Raw genomic sequence first — 20,886 nt, forward strand, 5'->3', positions numbered from 1 at the left:
GCCCAAGAGGTGCCGTCGCTCTGCTTACAAATAGGAAAGTTTAAAACATGCGGCTTGACATTTAATATGGTGCTCTCCAATAACTCACTTATCTGCATGGGACCTGCTTGAGATCAGCTCCCGAAACACTAACAACGCAAACCCAGCAACGCCTATCAAGTGTTTTTACTATCTGTAGATACGCAAAGGCCAGAGTGGTCAGGAAAAAGGAACATTTCCAGCTCTGAGTGAAGCTACTCTGGGGTCAGCGATATAACACTAATTGATTTTAAACTCTCCTCTTCACCTGCTGGTTTGGGCAGGCAGCCAGCTCTCCCTCCCCTGCTCATTCCTTCTGGGAGGAATGCTGGTCACCGCAGACATTTGGATAGGTTACGTTTGGACCCTCACTACTATGCAGTGTATAATAAACACCCTGTTACAGAATTACAACACATCTTCAAAGCTACTCGGAGAGGTACCTGCCATCAGGCCCAGCGGGGCAGGGCAAACAAAGCAGGACCCATTCCTTTCCTTTTGCCCAATTCTTCTTAAGAGGCAAAGTTTCTGCTGCCCACTGAAAAGACATAATTCATGCAGTGGCCTCTCTGAGCCGACCCACATCGGCCCAGGATGCTCCCTTGAGCCACTGATGTCTTCGTTCCTCCTCGCAGACATCTCTCCAAATGCCACTGCCTGGTCTGACTCCCCCTGCTGACACTACAGGCGGATGCTTCTGACTTGCCCCAGTACGAGGAAGGCTGGAATCAGGGCCAATGAAGCTGAACCACCAGCACAACTTGCCAAAAAATATGTAAAAGTGACACATTTTTGGAAACCCTGTGACAGTGCCCAGCTGGAAAAAAAATGTCTCTGCAATGGGATAACAATAATCTGCCACACATTCAGGGCAGCTTTCTCCTAAAGCTCTCAGTGTTACCTCCATTATAGAGATAGAGAAACTGAGTTTCCTGATGCTTACACGCAGTTTAATTAAAAACCAGCACTTGCATTTGCACAACAATAATATGTCCAATCTGTTAAGATGTACATTATTCGCTACCCCAGCAGTGATCCACATCTGTTATTCATCGAACATACCTATATGCGAGTTGACAGCTGAGGTCTAGTGTATCTATATTCTAAGCAAAGGGCTGGGAGTTAAAGAACTTTTGAGTACTGAAGCTAACAGGAGTTTGCCATTCACTTCAAAAGGGTCAGGATTTCACTCAGGTTTTCTTATCCTGGCTAACAGGATCTTGAGCAAGGCACTGAATCACTATGAACTGTGGTTACTTCAGCTATAAAATGAGGGTAATAATGCTTACCCCTCTCCAAAAGCCCTCTGGGATCTACAGATGAATTAGCACTATATAAATGCTAACCTGAATTATTATTACAGATCAGGTCATCTAACATGCAGGGGTCTTGAGGAGAAACCACCCTTCTACTGGAGTACAAGATTTCCCACCCGAATCCTTAGGCGACCTTGATACTTGTATTCTGTAAAGGTTGTACTGATAAGACATGCCATAAAGGCTGATTCATGCTCTATTTGAAGGAAAGGAAGTAGTACACCCAGTAGTAAACAGTTAGAGCATCTTTACATGTGCTCCAGGGCGGGGGGGCTTTTAATTAGAGTGGCTCTCGGGAGCCGCTCTAATTAAAATGCCCGCAGCGTCTCAGGTATTCAGAGTCCTGCATTTCACAATGGTGGTGGGGATGTGTTAACTAAAACTCATTCGACAAGCTTTAGTTAAAGTGCCCCCACCGCCATTTAAATGAGGGGACACTGAATACATGTGACGCCAACGCCGCTAAAGCGTTCTAATTAAAATGCGTTGGAGCAGGCATCGTGCATGTGTATAGGTGCCCCTAATATCTTATCTGCTGTCCTGCCTTGCTTCTAGTTTTTGGCTTGTACCAGGGGTTTTGCTGAATCTCAGGGGCTGAACATTTTAAGGCTACAGTATCTCCAAGTGAAGAATTCCCTCTGACATCTCCCAAGCAACAGCTCTGCTTAGACCACAATCATTACTGAAATACCACGGAGCTTTCCCTGTATGAACTGGGCAACTGTCAGCTCTTAATTCAATTAAACTGGGAGCTCCAACAGACAGACGCGTGGATTGATCTGACAATCGATACTGAACACTGCTTATAGTTTAGGTTCCTTCCAACCCCATGATGAGCTGAGTTACATCTTTCCTGTTCTTCCCTCTTTAAATAACAAACTGCTCCTTCCTTAGAGCTTAGGGCGCTTCACTGTTTGATCACCATTGTGCCGAAAGAAACCACTTTGCATTGAAATACAATCTATCCATGATCATTATGTGGCTCCCAATACCTTAGCCGATATTACCACATCACATTATCACAATCTTTCATGCATTTATCCTCACAAAATCCCCATTTTGCAGGTGGGCAACTGAGAGAGACTGACTTGTTCATGGTGACATAGGAAGTCTGTGGCAGAGAAGGGATTTAACCTCCTCTTTGCTCATCATTCATAGAGGAGTACTCTAAGGAATGAACCTTGCTTGCCTTTGCACCTTGATTTACAAAAGATCTCTTCTATAATAATTCACCTCCACTGTATTTATATTCCAAGAAGGTACTGCCACTCAATTAGTGTTCGACTAGCTCATCAACAGACTTGACTGACAATGACAAATTCTATTTTTATGGACTCCCGTGTCTTCCTGCCCATATTTTCCCAGAACCTGTTGCCTTGAATTAATTAAATCCAGTTCAGTCTACTGCAACAGGTACTTGTTAAATTAATCTAGTCTATGCAAAATTAATACAAAAATAGGGTACAGGTCTTTAAAATGAATATCAGACACAGGAACAAACCTGCCAAGAGAATAAGTTTCTAGTGCACTGAGAAATGGAGCCCAAGACTATTATTTTCTGCCTCTGTAACAGATTGACAGGGCCCTGAACTTCTCCATTTACCTACAGTGCATTGACAATGCTCTCTTCCCCAAGTTATTAAGTCTTAACCTTGACCTTAATCTTTATTCCTTGGCTTTCTGACACACGCTCTCCTGTTGTATCTGAACTTCTTGCAAACCCTCGCTAATGTAGTGCATAGCAGGGGGTTGGTTACCATCATCCCCTTTTTATAGAAGGGAAAGGTAGGGAAAATGGGTGATTGGTCACATAGAAAAGATAGGGAAAATGATCACGCATAAAAGTTATGGTTCTCCTATGCCCTGCACTTGGTGTAGTCAATCCGTCAATCTGTCAATCAAACCTGTCAATCCTGCCTCTATTTTTTTACTTGTTTTGCAGAGGTATCAGTGGTCATATCAGGTGCAAAGACAGGGATTAATTAGGGCTGGGACAGAACACAGCCCTCCCCTTTCCTACTCCTGTTTCTGGACCACAAGCTGTCCTCTCTCTCTTGAGGATGAGGATCACAGCCGAGGCTGGAAAGATTGTTCCTGCCCATTCAGTCAATGCCCACTCTGGCTACCATGACCTGCTGACATACATTTTCTCTGTCCCATGCTAAAAATACAAGGCGTATTTCATAAAAAACACTCTTAAGCAAATCCCCTTTTAAGAGAACAGCTCGATGCGACTGCTGGTCTGAAGGTTTGATTTAAAAGGGTTTAGCACATGGAATGGAAAGAGCCCTTTCTGGACACAGAGAGCAGTTTATTTCTAAATGCAGGGACATACCAGATTTTGAATCTGACGGGGTTCACGGCTCCTCGCCGAAAGGAGCTGGCTGTGTTGATCTGTGTGTCTAGATGTACATTTTTTAAAAAAGGTATCACATCCTTCTGTTTGATGTGTTGTTGGGAACCGTTGCTAAGGAAAGCAGTGTACAATTACAGCCGCAGTGATGTCCACTCTAATAATATACTTTGCTATGCATAGTTCAGATGCAGACACCTCTCTGCTATAAAGAGCGTACAGATTTCACCAGAGGGATACTTTAACTTATGTTACATACAGAGTTCGCAGCATATCGCTTTTTAAAAAAAACCCGTGGGCAGTGCAAGCCGGTGTTTAAAACTGTGACAGGCCAAATTCTCCCTTGGGAGACATCCTTTAAGTTGATTAATCAAGAACGTATTTATAGGAGAGACAAAGACAATGCACACACAGTCCCTGCAATGTTTTTTCTATGAAACCTCCCACTCAAATACTTGCTGGGCCCAATTCAGAGGCAAAGCTAAGGATCCACCGCCTGGAGAGCATCTCTCAGCTCTGCCTTCTCTGCACCATGTTCACTCCTCCGGAGAAAATTTTAGTGGCTTCCCTTCCGCTGGGACTCAGTGTTTCAGAGAAAGGAAGGGGTCCTTATTACGAACAAGCAAGTTGGCCAGACTATTTTATTTAGTCAAATTATTTCTTCTGGGACAGGCACTTCGAATGTTAACACACAGCTGCATTAGGAGGTCAACAGAGGACCACATCCATTCCTCTAGACCTAGTGTGACAAGATGTGGCTCAGACTTTAAAAAAAAGTATACTACAAAGCATAATCTTTAATTCTCCTTTTTCGGTGGGGGAGAAGGGAGGGGAGAAGAGAGAGATGCATACACACAGCAAAGGAGCAAATACATGGCAAATGCTAATTGTGTGATTCAATGCTCCAGTGGAAGGGGCTCAGAGCCCGTAGCGATGACGAGAGTGGACGAACCTACACAGAACAGAATATGCTTTAAATAAAAAAAAATTCACACCTAGGTTGAGGTAACAGCAGCTCTTAGGGACCGGCAGTCTGGTTAAAAGAAGGAAGATGGTGAGGGCTTGGCCCAGGGCTGATCTCACAGGCTAAATCAGTTTGCAATGTAACCCATGTCTCCGTCATCTTTGCTACAGTTATGCAGGCACGCCGACCACATGTCCCAGAATCAGGATGGATAAAAAGCAACAACTTCTTAATTTAATTCAGATTTTTTTGATTTAAATCATATTTTGTTGTTGTTAAGATACTTTAAAAAAACCCCTACATAAAGATAGCTTTAATTTAAGATCTATTAAAGATCAAAGATATCATCACGGAATAGGGATTGTAACTTCTGATTATCTACTATTTGAGCCAATATATTCATGTAACCTTTTTAGAAAAGTTTTATAAATAGGTCACAACAGGCCATGGACTATATTAGGGGCCCAATCTTATGGGGTTCCCAGAAGCTCCTCTATAGATTAATAAAGGTTAAAGAAAACCACCCTACCCAATAGGACTCAGGGCTCAGTCTAGAAGATCCCATTAAGCATCTCTGTGATGCTTCGTTTCGGTTCTCAAACTGTGGATTTGTGTCTCCAGAGATCACATCCTTGTTAACAGCAGTATACAGAGATGAGAGATAACAGGCCTGATTACCCACCCACCAGCCCTCTCGTCTCTCTGGTTTGTTCATACAGAGTCAAGCCCTTACCTCTCTCTAAATGTGCAAAGTTGCAGGAAGTTTAATGAATAAGGGACATCAAACAACAAGAATGCACTCTTTGTAGAAAACAATGATTAAATCGAGGCTTCCTGACCAGTGACCGAAATTGTGATTTTAACCACGATTTAAATTGACTTGATTTAAATCAAATCCACCCTGCCCAGAATGCACTGCTCCATGGATCTGACAGGCCTTGCCTCCTGTATTGGATCCTGGTGTCTCTGCAGACCATGTGTCCATACTGCAGATGAGGGTGCATGCCTTCTCTTCTACTTTGTGCCGCTGTGGCCAGCAGACTCATGGCAATGCACCAAGACAACCATGCGCTGGGTGATTTTTTAATTTATCTGAAACCTCATTAAAGACAAAGAGCAAAAATAGCACTGCACAGTCCAGAAGCAGCAGCATTTCCCCAAGACGGATCAGGCATCCATCACATTAATTTGCTTTACATGTGCCACGTAAACACCCTTAAAGGTTTACTACATCATCTGGATTCAAGAGCAAGGGCTGCATTCACAGCCAGTACAGGGGCCCGGGAGAGGTAAATCTAGACCAGAGCCTTCCTGATACCATCAATCCCTGTACTGCAGACCAAGACAGCTGCTGCTGCCAGGTCTTTTGCACTTCAGACACTGGTTCATTTGCAGCCAGGGCTACTAAATCTGAATAGCTAAGTCAGCCACAGGAGACAAGCCTTCAGAGAAGCTGTCTTGAGGGAGACATGATGGTATTCTTGTGACACCGAGCTGGAATGTGTTCTGGGATTGACACGAGCCTTGCGAGAGACACTGGAAACTCAGGCTGTTCCTGAAGTGAAAGCAAAGCAGGTGCCCCTCCTACACGCAATGCTTGTTGACAGCTAAAAATAAGAGGTTTAAAAAGACAAAACTGCATTTGTTTGTCGAAGCAGCACCCCTAGGTCTGTGGGTGGGTCATCCCGCACCTGCTCTTCTCCCACAAGGAGTGGCCAAGGTTTAGGGCTGCAATCGATAGCTATTGACTCCATGGCGGGGTGGCTGGGTGGGTTAAACACTCTAATCTGTTATATCCTCTGCTAGAGCCTCGTTCACGGCTGGGGGCCGTGGGTCAGGACAGGATCACAACGTGTGGTCGTTTGCTCCATGCGGCTCCTTTAAAGCCGGAGCATCTGCTAAGCGGAGGTCCTGGGAGACCACTACGGGTGTTGCTCTTAGGGCCAGTGGCCGGCAGCATGCCGAGCAGAGGTGGAGCACCCTTGTGCAGTGACGCTGCAGCCTGGCCCTGTCTGGGCAGTGGGATGCTTCATGGCTGGAGACAGGTTAGTCTGCAAGGTGCTGCAGAAAAAATCCCACTCTGGCTCTGGATCTAGCATTTTAGAAGAAGTTCAATGAACAGCAAGCAGCAGGCAGTGAACTGGTGTTTCCTATGGGAAACAGCAGTATCCTACTGGCTGGAAAAGGTGGAGTTCCAATTGGGTAAAATATTTCTTCCAAAATTTCTTCGACAGAAAAAACTGTAGATTTGGGTTGACCAAACAAAACCCCACAAAATAAAATAAAAAAAATAAAATCACAGTTTCACACTGAATTTGCCAAGTTATATCAACTAAAAAAAATAAAATAAAAACATTGGAGGGAGTCCAAGGCACTCTGTTTTGACACTTCATAAAGAAAATTTCACTTTTTTATTCCAATAATTTCAGCATTTACATAAAACATACTCAAATGTTATGTTAAAATTAAAACCTTGTAAAAAGAGAAACATCTGAAGTTGAACAAAACTATTTCTTCAACCTGAAACATTTCCTTCAACTTTTTGCCTTCAGGAGGAAGTCAGCATTTTAGTTTAGGGTTGACCCAAATGTTTTCAATTCCCTGGTACTGCAGAAAGACAGATAAAATGCTTATTTGCCTTAGATCTAGTCAGTGCTACTGAGCTATGCAGGCTCTATCCAGCATTCGCTCCATGTAAAGTGTCTGGGAACATTTACAGGTATATTTACTGTTGCAAATAATGCTCTAAGGCAAATCAGGTTAATTATTTGGTTGGGGGTGGGGGTAGAGGTAGTGCTGAGTACTGTCTAGCAACAAGAGAAAAGCGTTAGTGAGAAGGGTGCTATCTCCAAACCTCCTTATACACCTGCTGTAATGGCTTTGGGAAGCTCTATTCCAGCCTCATTGGTGTGTCATGTGTATCAGTGACCGAGTGCTTTGCAAGTCTTCAATACCCAATGAACACATATTAAAATGCTAAGGAGAGACCGCAATAAAGAGAAAGCCTGAAGTCTTTATTGTCAGATTCTCTCTTCCTAAAAGCTCAGCTCTTATCTATAATACAGCCCCCCAGGAAACCTTTCTTCCCCGACCATACTTTTCCAATGAACATGTCCATGAAGCAAGGCAGTTGCGTGACTTGCTCAAGTTTCACCAGCATTCAAACTGCCTTTTCATCGTGCTCTCTGTCTGCCCATGCTACATCCCTAAAAATCTCTCATCCGGGCAGGGGGAACGGGGGCTGGAGAAAACAACAGCAGCATTTCCATGACTTATATTACTAACAAGATAAGAACCTGCACGCACCTTACCTAATACTTCAAGTGCTATTTAGCCATGAAACCGAGCTCAGTATACCTTCAGTTGTGGCCATAAGAAACAAGAGAGACAGGACTTCCTGGAGCTAGCTGGTTGCTGTTTCATAGGTACAGCTTTTAAAAGGTGGCCCTGCTATATAATGACAAAGGGCCCTATCCTGCTGTTTGCTGCGCTCTGCTGAGGAGGTGCTGGGCATTGCAGTCAGCAGGCGTCCAGTTCAAAGTCTGCTGAAATCAATGCAAAGGCTCCTTACTGACTCCACTGGGTTTTCGATCAGGTCCTGACTCCTTAGCACTGCTGTCTATTTTAGAAGCCCTAAATACTTAGCATCGCCTTTCTGGCCCCCTCAAAATCACTACTTCTGACTGGGACGGTGATGGATAATGGAGACAATTTTCCATGCAATACTTTGGGGTTGCTCTCACAGAAGCATCGCTGCTAACTGGATTAGAGAGCGACTGCTGCCTGAAGGATTCAGCCGGTCAGCAGTTTCCCGGCTGCAGAGAGGCAACACTACGTTTCTGCCTTTTCTTTCTGGAGTGGTAGCCCTCCCGCTGAACTCCGCTTCAGCACAGACCCTGGCTGAAAATAGCTGGTGCCGGCTCCGATTTCCTCTGGCTTTAACAGACGGCTGAGCAGCACAACACAAGACGGATATCCTCTCCTCGGCGCTGCGCCTTCCCTCGCAAGGTGTTCCAAACCGAGACCACGAAAACAGCCTCCAAACCCCGCCGCTAAAGGCAGGCTTCATGCCGAGGGGAGTGCAGACAATTTGATTTTCGACGTGTAAACATGACGAAGGCTGGAAAGGGCTGGTGGGAGAGGAGGTTTGAGCAGTCTTCCTACCAGTGGTCTGATTTTCAGAGGTTTTGGACACTTCCTTTTCTTTTTTAAGTCAAAAGGAGCTGGAAATAGTCAGAGTCTCTGAGAGTCAGGCCTCCAGGTCTAAAGATCCCGCAGTTCTCAACCTTGTTAGACTCAAGGCACACGGCTATAACTTTTGTGCATAGTGGCACCCCGTTTCAAAGCCTAATTCATTGCAGCCCTCGAAGTCTCTCCTACCACCCTGGCGGAGAATCACTGACCCAGAGTCAGCCTTACCCCTTCTGAATGGCTTGCAGGACAGTTTTCTACTGAGCATAAGCTACCATTGCTACTGAGGTGGCGGTGTGCATCCATAACCGAGATGATGTTAGTTGTTTCCAGGTCATCTCAAGTGCCCTATGCAGGTACTGTACGTTTACTTGTTTCGGACCACAGTATTATTCCTGGGTGCAGGAAGAGAGCCTTGGTTGAATTCCTGCCTCAGAGTTGTTGCTATTACGAACATAATAATGTTAGCGCAGCTTTCTTCCCTCCAGCAAGAGAGGAAAGTCCTAATTCATGTGTTATGAAAACACCAGGGGATTTGTGAAATCAAAGCTTTCTTGGCTAGAACCTGTGTGGTGGCCCCAAACTCGCTGTGTCTAGAGCTGCTGTGCAAGAAACCAGGCAGACCTCCTTTGGGCTTCAGTAGGACCAAGAGATCACCACTGGGTCCACTCTCCTGGCTGGTGGAAACAGAATAGTGTAGGGTCACTCTTCAACAACTCTTCATGGTCATGTAGGGAACCTAGAGACATGACTTTGCTATTTTTTCCCCCCAATCTGTTTATGTCCCTCCTTCACTTTGGCTGTAGGTCCCATGTATTCCTGTGCATAGTTCCAAACCAACTTTCTGCATATGGCTCTATCCAGGGGACCAGATAATCTCTTTGGGTCCAGGATTTTTCCTATTCCATAGGATTTGCAGAAATAAACTCTCCCATCAAGGAAAAATCTCTATACATTCAACTCAGCGGCACTGCTGGGATTTTGTCCCATCCATGTTCAGTGTCCCTTGCTGGTGGAGCATTTAAATATGACCAAGCTTTCAACTGTACTACAAGGTCTTAGAAGAGAATGAATGGGATTCAGTTTTTGATTTACTGAACAATAACTCATTGATACATGCTACGAAGTCCACACAGATCACACTGAAAAGATGGTGTTATAGGTTTCCTTCAGGGTCATGTGGGTTCTAGCAGTTCCTTTATCAGACAGAAGAGTCTGCCAATATATCTGGCTATAGCTGACACATGATGGTGAGTTAGTTCTGGGTCTTGGGAGGGGAGGCACTGTCAGTCTGATTCAAGTTCAATGGGGTGGATTTTTTAAAACCTCTGGCCATGAACAGTGGGGATTTATAAACTTAGGTTAATCCTGGATGTGGCTACTAGAAATGGCTGAAAAGCTTACTGAAAAAAGCCATTACTCTGCTTTTTTGTCAAGAGTCATTCCACCTTTCTGTGCCTTGATGCCCTGCTGTAAATGAAGGGGAAAATACTGGCTTCTTTCTCGCTTCTGAATACAGGCAGTAACCTATTTGGACCAAGACTTGGCCCAAATCTAAGAGGAGCCCCTAGGCACTATTCATAGTCCTAGTGGTCAACCAGACCCTCCTATACTTGCTAGAATTGCTTCCTTAAATTCTTGCCCGTGAAAGCCAGAGCTTTCATCCCATGGGCCCTACAAGATCCACCACCTAAGCAGGAAGGAGATAAGACAACAGATTCATCTCTCCTTATCTTTACCCCTGGCAGCACAAACAACAGTGGTACTTAGCTCCAAAAACTCATCTAAGTAAAACTTCACACGAGTCTCAGACACTGGATGAAAGCACGCATAATTACAGGACCACAAAATAAGCAGACTCCGGTTATCAGGACTCTTGAGGTCTCTGCTCTACTCTGCACATGGGAAGCATCATTATGAAGCCAGATTACTGCAGTGACTAGCACTGGCAATGACTTGATGCACGGCTTCTAGTCTATATACTCTGCGCCTTGGTTCCTTTAGCGTTCAAATAAAGGCAAGAATTATAATTTTGCTAATAACCCGCCTATAATTTATTTAAAGATTTATTTAAAGCATGTTCATATCCTTGATTAATGTTTGACACTGTGTAAGTGCAGAGTGCTACCTCAGCCAGCGAGCATTGCTGTCATCTAGGAAACAAACTCCTTGAATATCACTTGGGCACTGTGGATTCGATGTCCGTATTGGAACAAGTGCATTCTGGGGAGGAAAAAACCCACCCGATTTATCACCAACTTGTCTAGCTCGAGGCATTAACATTAAACTCTCTCAGGTTCCCTCTCACTTAGAGACCTGTGCATCACGGAGCTGCTCTTAGCCAGGAGTCTCCTATCTGTCTGCCATCTCGTTGACCCAAAGCTGCAAAATAAAACCTTCTTTTCATTGCAAACCCACTGGAAAGCAAGACCTGGAGCTTTGTGTAATGGAATTTCTCTGTCACCGCTGTCAAGATTTCCCCCATCTGTTAGCACCATCAGGAGGCAAAGTCTATGCTTTTTTGCACACAGCAGGGTCTTACAGGTTAGCTCCAGTCTGTTTACCACGTTACTACAACAGACATTTAATAATGCAGAACACAATGGATATACAGGGCTAAAAATCTGAAGGGGATCTGCTAGTCCCTGCAATTAACTCTAACGTTGGATCTGCCAGTAGAAGATAGACAATTTATTAAACTGATATTTTTTACCTTGTCCTTAACATGATTTACAGATCTGAAAGTGCTTCACATATCAATTAGTAAAAGCCTTGCTAAATCATAAAGAGGCATTAAGAATGATTACCCTCATTTTGCACTCTCAACATACTTTTTCACATTAAAGTACAGACAGTCAAAAAGCCTGAGGCTAAATCAATTCAATCTTCACAGGTTAGTTTAAGCTGCATAGATTGAACCAACAAGCCAGTGAACAGGCATTCACTTTTGATTCCTGAAATGAATGCAGGCTCAGGGCAGAAGTCAGGGGGCACTAGAGCATGCCTCCCTGCTTGATTGGAGCAGACAGCATAGGCCACAGCTAGCCTGTCCATCCTAACGGGGCATTTGCAGGGGAGGTGCAAAGCATCCTGGGATGTTGGGGGACTGTGAGTTAACTTGAATCTGAAGGGGATCTGGGACAGTTCAATAAAGCTTTTTAACCTAAATCAGATAAGTCTGATTCTGCATCCATCCAGTTTTATCTTAAACCAGTTTTGGTCATTTTGAAAGTGGTTTATGTGCACTGAACTTCTGTTGTGTTGCAAATTTGACCCTGTTTCTGGTCACTTATACTGGTTTATCTGTAATTTCTGTCCCTAGCCATTAAGTCAGTGCGGTCAAGAAACTGGAGTGCAGAGAGAATAAGTGATCTACCCAAGGTCACAGAATGAACTGGTAGCAGAGCAACAACTGCACTCAGAGAGAGGGGAAAAAAAAGCCAGAAGAGCTCGCCACCACCAACATCGACAGTAATCACCAATCAACCGGGCGGCAGCAAACACCTACCCATCCCCTACTCTTATGATATAGCAGTTATCATAGCAGCTGTAGTTAATGAAAGAAACCCCTCCCCCATATATTTGTAACATGGTGGGATGGGAAGGGAAAGGAACGGGAGGGGAAGACTCACGCAGCCTGTCTTTGGGATTGGGATGGGGTCTTTGGGATCACGTACTGATGGAGAGAGACCCGACCGAACGAGCATAGGCAGGTACAAGTGACAAGGATTTGGGGGTGATCATGACTGTGCCCAGGGGAGACTCCCAGTGAGAGTCCGGGGGCAGGGACTGGGGAGCCTGGGTGGTTTACATGTGCCTCCTGCTGTAATACATTAGGAAAGACATTCAAGGGGGTAAATTGGTATTTGACTCCCCCTACCAAAATCTGCGGCATATGACACACGGGGACTTAACTCACTCAAAAGCGCCGTTTGTGCAAACACAAATGCTGTGTCATGCAAACAAAAATGCACCACACCAAAAAAAAGCTGCATTAAAATTTTTGGGTGGTCTACATTAATGCCCATGTCGTCTACACACACCTACAGAGTCTTTTGAAGAGGCCAGAGCATTCTAGCTGACAATGCTGTGGCAGCAGCAGCTGTAGGACTGCACGCTGGATCTTTAACCAGTTCTTCTCTCACCTGGTTTTGCAGCTACACCAAGCCTCTCACAACATTGAGGATGGTCAGAGAATCTGCACAGTTCCCTCCCCCACATGCTGCAAATGAGAGTGCTAGCAGTTGCACCAGAAAGGCATCAAAGGCAGGCATCTGGCAAGAGAGAAGTATCATTTCAGCATTTCACCCACAGTGGATTCAAGAGGACAGACAACTGCTGGTAGCCCAAAACCTGACTCAGCCCTAAGCACGGTGCACATAGTCACCGCAGATCTGGAGATAAGCAAACCAAAGCACTGAAGTCAGGCAACAGCAGCCACGGAAAAGCAGGTAGTACAAAGAAGCAACATTTGGCATGTGTGTTTCGCACAGCTGGAAACAAAATGCAAATCAGGGCTGTTCCTATATAACCTCCACCAAAATTTTCTGTAGGTGAGCAAACAGCCATATGCACCTCTTTAAACAGTACAAAGGAAAGTTACAGATTTTCAAGGAACATTATTTTTGCATGCTATGGACAATGACCATATAGCAGATGTTTTCCATATGACCCTCATCCTCCTTATTTTCACTGAGTACCAACTTGTCCCTGGCTGCCCTCTTGTTCACAGGGTGATGCTATCTTACAGAATCATAGAAAATGAGGGTTGGAAGGGACTTCAGAAGGTCACAGCTAGTCCAACCCTTGCTCAAAGCAGGACCAGCCCCAACTAGCTCATCCCAGCCAAGGCTTTGTCCAGCCGGGTCTTAAAAACCTCCAAGGAGGGAGATTGCACCACCTCTCTGGGTAACCTGTTCCAGGGTTTTACTACCCTCCTAGAGAGAGAGGTTTTCCTAATATTCAGCCTAAATTTCCCTTGCTGCAATGTGAGACCAGTGCTCCTTGCTTTGTTATCTGCCACTACTGAGAATAGTCCAGCTCCATCCTCTTTCGAATGCCCCTTCAGGTAATTAAAGGCTGCTATTAAATCCCCTCTCAGTCTTCTCTTCTCTAGACTAAATAAGCTCAGATCCTCAGCTTTTCCTCACAAGTCATGCCTCTCAGCCCCTGAACCATTTTCGCTGCCCTTCGCTGGGCTCTCTCCAATTTGTCCACATCCTTTCTGCAGTGGGAGGCCCACAACTGGACACAGAACTCCAGATGTGGACTCACCAGGGCTGAATAGAGGGGAATGGTCACTTCCTTTGATCTACTGGCAATGCTCCTACTAATGCAGCCCAGGATGTCATTAGCCTTCTTCACAACAAGGGCACACTCTTGGCTCATATTCAACTTGTTGTCCACTGTAACCCCCAGGTCCTTTTCTGAAGAGCTCTGTTTCAATGGGAGTGAGACTGTTATGCCTCTGTTTCAATGGAAGTGACCCTGGGAAGAGGCACGTCATCCGTGACCATACATGAGATGCTTAACTCTGACTTGGAGCAGACAGAAGACGGGTCACTGAGATAACACATACCTCCGTAGGTCTAGAGAGGCTGTCACGCTGCCAGTGCAGTAGGTTGTCTGTCTCAGCAGATGCCCCAATTAGGCCACCTCCTGTCTTTCAGGCGGGCTCTGGAAAGCCTTCATGCTCTGGGGCATCGCATAACTCCAAAGCCCTCTCAGCTCTCCCAGAGAGACTTCCTATGTGCTCTGGTCCTACCAAGTCCAAGGTTGCTCTGAACACTGCTTTTATTTCCATATAGCAATCACCAACCAGACATAGGGTGACAGGCTTTTGGGAGGAGGGCTTGTGCGTGACATTCCAAGCCACTGCAACAGCCAGATTGCACTTCTTTTTACAAAGGTCTCTCTCCCCCGGAGCAGGAACTGGCTATAGGTGCTTCTGCATCGCAAATCTTAGGACATCAATGGGCCTGCCTGCACATCAGTGTTACCAGGGTCTGCTGCGATTTGTGCATTGTGAATACTGCCTCTCTGCCATTAGCCTGCTCTTACCAAGGGATGGATGGAGAAAGATATTTTCCTACATGTGGGTGACTGGGATGACGTGGCTCATACTTGGTACCAGTAGCATGCTCTATAATATAGTCGGCTCTTTTATTTAGCACTTAGAGGCTATGCTGATTCCCTATCAGCGGCCAACTGCCAGGTGCCATGTTGTGGACTGGTGGTCATTTGGGCTCTGTGTGGTACTGCTAAGCCTGGCAATGCATTATGCGCCTTCTTCAGGAAGATGATTACTGCATTCTTTGTATTATAAGTCGACCTTTGTTTCCTAAAAACAAGAATAAAAATCGCACCTGACTTCCAGGCAGAGTTGATTTATAATCAGCAGTCACGCTATATTTGTGCCTTAATGGCTTTTTGGTTGATCCTCACAGAAAAACTGGCTTTTATTTGGGGTAAATGTTGTTTTTCCCCTAACTGAATCTGAACATGTGGGGTGGAGCTACAGGCAGGGCCAGCTGATAATGAGAAGAATATGATAAATATGATATACTTCTGTAGTGCTAGTGCCAAGCCTAGTGCACCTGGTTATGGAGGATGCTTGTTGCTTCTGAAGGAGTCCTTTGGTGATAAAGTCAGGCACGGTACAACCAGAGTGCACGGAGGAGGCTGCCGCATCGTGCTCTGCCATACTGCACCCCCTGTCCTATACCAGGACTTCAAGGTGGAGAGAAATCTACTCTGCTTGGCCATCTCCTGCATATTCAAAAGGCTGACAGCACTGTGTGGTTCATCACAGGCACAGCACAAATACTCAGTCTCCCGCTGCTGATGCCAAAGCTGATCCAGAGTGCACTTCCCCATGAAACCAGTGGCCTGACTACTAGGTTAGATATTCAGAGTGAGGGGAAGGAACCATCCAACCATTCAGGCAATCAGTTAACAGGTCTCACACTGGAAAAGCTATTTTGAAAGCCCTGATACAGCCTTAGATGGGAAACAAGAGAGGCCTTGCCCCTTGCATCATTTCCCCGAACCATACATCAGCCGAGTATTGCAATGTTAGCTGTTGTGGTTCAGAGGAATAAGCCCTTGAGTGGGCCTGAGCTTGGCACTACCTGGCCAATTTTAGTTACTATTAACCTTGACTGCAGGTAACTTCTGAGTTAAAAACTGTCCCATGTCCCACAGACCAGTCAGTCTCCCTGAAAAGCTGCAAGATAAACTGAGCCCGATAGTGCAACTGATGATCACAATCCAAGTCTGGTGGAGAGGTGGAAGGAGGCAGCTCCATGCACTGCTCCTTGATCTGACTGATCGAGTCAGGAATGATGCTATGGGCTTTGGACGCAGCCTTGTCTGGTCTGCCACGGACAAACAAAATGTCAGGGGTGGCCGATGCCCTGGGTCGGCAGAGGATAGACCAGGTAAGCTGAAGGGGGCAGGCAGGGCTTTGGTGTATGAGATACCCCCCCCTCCACAAAGCAAACAAATACATTAACTGTGAGATCAGCTGCAGAACTGCACGATAAACCAGGCCAGCCATCTGAGTCTGGGCTCTCAATCAGCATGCAGCTGGATGCTTAGGAGCCATGGACATTTTCCTGGTTATAGATCATTCTTATGGGCGACTGCCATGGTTGTCAGTTCATTTTTTAATTGACTTTGCCTTTTATCGTGTTTTGGGGTATGGTGCACAAATGCCCGCACTGCATGTACTGATAAATAAGTCACCCATAATCATCAACAACCTGCAAACACACAAATCATTGCCGTCTGGGCTGTAAGTGCAGCTGTTTCAGCTGCAAGCTGTGCAAGTTGATGCCAGCAACTACAGTCCAGCAGCAAATCGCCTGGCTAAACTGCACAGAAGGGTCTTACAACAAAGACCCTTTTTAACCACTTTCTTTGATGTCTTTAGTGATCAAAGCTAAAGGGCACCGTTTTGAACCTGGGCTCCAGCCGAACCACCTAGGAGCAGTGAGGTTTATCCCCGGAAAATGACCGTCTGCGTCCCTTTGAAAATAGGGCTGTCAGCTCAAGTGCCCCACTGACCTTGTAGAAAAGCACTAGACAGAGACACTAGAGATCTGGATTCGGTTCACACCTCTGGGAACGACGCTCCTGCGCAACCTTCACTGAATCCCTCAATTCTGATCCTGTACAAACTGTGATAATAATCCTTTCCTCCTCCACCTGGGCCCATTTTGTCTTTTTACATGTTAAGATGTGTGTCCCAGAGGATGATCAGGCCTAGCACCAGGCACAATACACCAACCAGACTGCTCAAAAAAGACTGTGGGTGCGCCTCAGATACGAATAATCTCAGCCCACGCGAGGAGCGATACCTCTGTCACTGCTGCCCTGAGGACCCAAATTATTTAGCTCTTTGGGGGTTAAACCGAGGTGGACTATGCCTGTGCAACGAGCACTTGTTAAACAGAACTTTTAAAATAGAAAGAGAAGATGGGGATGGAGACTAACCAGACAGTGCCTATAATATTATATTGGTCTGTTGTAACCAAGGAACGCCTGCATAAACAAAACACAAAAACCGTGGCCCTCTCCCCGCGTACACGTTTATTTTCTATAATTAATTGGGCAAGAATGGAGCTTGGGCAAAGCTCAGCTATGGTCAGAATTCATGGACTTCTTTCTAGTAATTACACGCCGGGAGCAGCTGCAAATATCTAATTACCTGCAACATGTTGAGGAGCAAACTTCGGAACTTGGTCCCTTCCACCATGAAGAGCGCCATTTTGTCGCACAGCTTGGCTGCTGTGGAGGCAAAGCTACGGTCCGTGACTGCTTTCTGGTAAATGGTCTTGACAATCTCGCCCAGCATCTCCTCCGAGTTAGTGGAGTTCTGGGCCTCCTCCATGAAGGTGGTGAGCTTCGAGTCCACGTCGCTGCTGTTGTTCCTCATGCTGTTGAGGATTTCAATTAATTTGTCCATTTTGTTCTTTTCGGGGTTGGTCGTCTCCACCGTGACTTCGTCCTGGTCCGCGAAAAGGGAAAGACAAGGCGTCTGTTACACAAGAAAAAACAGATAGATCAGCCCTTGTTCTTCCATACACAATGAAGGGGATGGGGGTGAATTTTGGGAGTCATATAGTTAGGCCTAGAAACATTAAGCATATTCTAGTGGTCTAAGACCAAGGCAGGGAGCCAGGAACTTGTGAATATTGGTTATAGCTTGGCTGTAGGCATCCTAGCTCTGGAAATACCTGGATCCCGCTGGGCACATCCCGGTACTAGTACCAGTTGTTCCCATCAGAGCCCTCGTCTCTGTGGTAGTAAGAAACACCAGTGGTTTCTGCAGTACTTTCCCCAGCAGGTGACCCTGAGTCTTCAAGCACTGAGAACTAACAGTGCTCTTGGGAGCCAGTGCTGCTGAGGAGGGAGGGACGCAGGTCCCTCTGCTGCTTTCATGAACAAGGGACTCAGCCAGATCATGTCACACCTCTTATCTTCTCTCTATACTCCTACTTAATACTTTCTATTCACCTTCTCTCCTCTTTCCCCTTTCTTATTAGTTGCAGCAGGTTAGTCCCAGGAGATGCTGATCCTTTCTCTGCCTCGCAGGACTCCCAGGGTATGTCTACACAGCTCACCTGTTCTCCCCAGCCATTCACAGCTAGGTCAGCAACTAGAAACAGAAGAGCGGTGGTACCATGCAGCTGTGCGCAGGTTGATTTATCCTGCTGAGAAGCTGGAAGTTTTGTGCTACCAGAATCTGAGCTAACTTGGATGTCTCTAAACTGCGTGATACAGTGTAGATGTATCCAGTGTCGTGGTACACACGCTCTTCTCAGTGAGAGGAAGTTTGAGTTAAGGCCTGGACTAGGACTCGGATGTTGGGTCAATTCTTGACTCTGCCAAAGACTTCCTATGTGATCACCAGCAAGTCACTTCACTGGTTTGTGCCTCAGTTTCCTCATCTGGGAAATGGGAAAAACAATGCATCGCAGTCATATTTATGAAAAATCATCCATTAATGTTTGTGAGGCACTCTGATAATAAGGCCTTTCCTTACTTAGATCTGGATATACGCTAAACGACACAAATAGTTAACAAGGTTGTCACATGAGATACATGCACAATCTGAACCAACTGCGGTTCCTATGAGAGCTCTAATGTTCTCATCTCTCAGCTGATGTACTTTTAAGTCAGCGTGGTCTTCACTGCAGCTTAACTTTTAATTTTGCTGTGAAACCTTCTACTAAGGACAGACATACAGCAGCAAGGTTTCCCGCTTGCTCTGCTCTATTCACTTCTCTTCCTCCTTTCCTATTCAAGCTGAAGGCAGGGCAGGGTGTACCTGGCTACAGACTAATGTGGCTAGCTACTTCTCTCTTTTCTACTCAGAAAGAAAGCACCTTGCAATTGGAGAGCCCTTCAAACCTTTAGCAAACTCCAGGTGTGGCCTCAGCACCAGGTGGGTGAAGGTAGGAGACCAGCTGTGTAAACTAAACACTGGAGATGGGGCATAAACACAGCCTACTGTTTACTTGGTGGGTTGATTTTACAAGGTCCTGGCTCCCAGGAATTAAGACTATTGGTCTGATCCTGCAATCCTGCTCTCATTTACCTAGACTTGTCAGACATTTCAGCAGACTCACAGAGCACGCTTCTGTGTAAGAACGTTTTAATAAGCAAGCACTTGCAGGAGCAGTTTCTATATCAGCACATAGACACAAACTTGCAAATGAATATTTTAAACCACTCTCAGCATCATCTTTGCTTTCCAAAAACAGTAAACAATTAAAATTTAAACACAGTTAGCATTGCCTGTATTTCACTCTCTCCCATGTTGCCTGAGTAGATAACACGCGTTCAAAAGGATGCACATGCACTGTAAAACTGTTAATGCTCATTTTGTTTCATGCACTAGTTTCTTTTCTTTTTTTTTTTCTTGCCCTACATAGTTGTCTTTGTTTATTTTTGCTTTAAAAATGAATATATATGTTGGGGGGGAAAAGCTGCTCAAATTCATTTTCAGTCTGCAAAAATAAATTCATAGTAAGAAAAAATTGAGGTCTACAGGGTGTAGGCTGACATTTTAGCAAAGAACCTGTAAAAGGTCAAAGCTGAACGTTGTTTCCAAAAAGTACATTTCCACCACCACTTGTGTGCAATAGTTTTGTTATTGCTGAGCTGCTTTAGGGAAGGAGGAAGGATAAGGGTGTTTATATATATATCCATCCATCCATTGAGACAGATGGATATCAAGTTTAAGTGGCTAAATCCAACAAGCCAATGTTCAGTCTGAATTCTGTATTTGTCGTCCCCAAACCAGATGGAGCATGTGAAACACCACAAAGAATCGGCTGGAAATTACAAACAGCCTGAGAAATGTAAGTGTTCCCATTGTCTGTGTGTAAACCCTCTTCTTCTAGTTGTGTTTTGTGCAGATGTAAGGGGAGAATTCACAATTACTTCTTTGCAACCGTGGCCTTCTATCAGGGGTGGGCAATTATTTTGGGCGGAGGGCCGCTTACTGTGTTTTGGCAAGCCAGCGAGGGCCGCATGACAGGCAGCCTGGGGCGGATAAATATTACTTTTCTAAATTTTTTAGGGGCCCCCCGGGCCAGGTAGAATGGCCTGGCGGGCCGCATCTCGCCCATGGGCTGCATTTGCCCACCCCTGCCTTATATGGACGCCAGGCAATCAGGTGGGTGAGGGGCCGGGCAGTGTGACATTCAGGTTATATCTATATTATAGAGGTGGCATGTAGACATGATGCTACTGAGCATGCTGTGCTTGCCCAGAAATAGGCCTTCTGGGGCATCCATCTGGGGCTGCTCTCAAGCTTTCAGCCTTCATTGGGCTTGAGTGGCTGCTGGGGATAAGGCTAGAGTGGCCTCACGGGCACCTGCCGGCAGGTGCGGATAGCCAGGGGATGCGCGGGCCCATTCTAGCAAAGACGCGCCACCCAGAAGAACCCAAAGACCTGGTCTCCCATCAGAAGTACTGACTGTAGGAGCCTGGAAAATGAGTTTGAACTGGACCCCATGTAACCCAACCCCACA

General features: G+C 45.6%; 1 protein-coding gene across 9 annotated transcripts in view; it reads right to left on the reverse strand.

Moving 5' to 3' along the window:
* Positions 1-20,886, reverse strand: part of CTIF (cap binding complex dependent translation initiation factor) — a 321,855-nt gene that overhangs the window by 76,758 nt on the left and 224,211 nt on the right. For 7 of the 9 annotated variants that reach the window (XR_002093006.2, XR_002093005.2, XM_006259046.4 and 4 more), the window contains one exon: positions 17,553-17,882. Coding sequence is in view for 7 of the 9 variants with exons in the window: in XM_006259046.4 (XP_006259108.2) it covers positions 17,553-17,882 (330 nt within the window). In the remaining 2 variants the exon portion in view is untranslated. The remainder of the gene's footprint in view (positions 1-17,552; positions 17,883-20,886) is intronic. The other 2 variants (XM_019495999.2, XM_019496002.2) reach the window with 1 other exon arrangement.

This window comes from Alligator mississippiensis, chromosome 3 (assembly GCF_030867095.1).
Source record: "Alligator mississippiensis isolate rAllMis1 chromosome 3, rAllMis1, whole genome shotgun sequence".
Lineage (NCBI taxonomy): Eukaryota > Metazoa > Chordata > Crocodylia > Alligatoridae > Alligator > Alligator mississippiensis.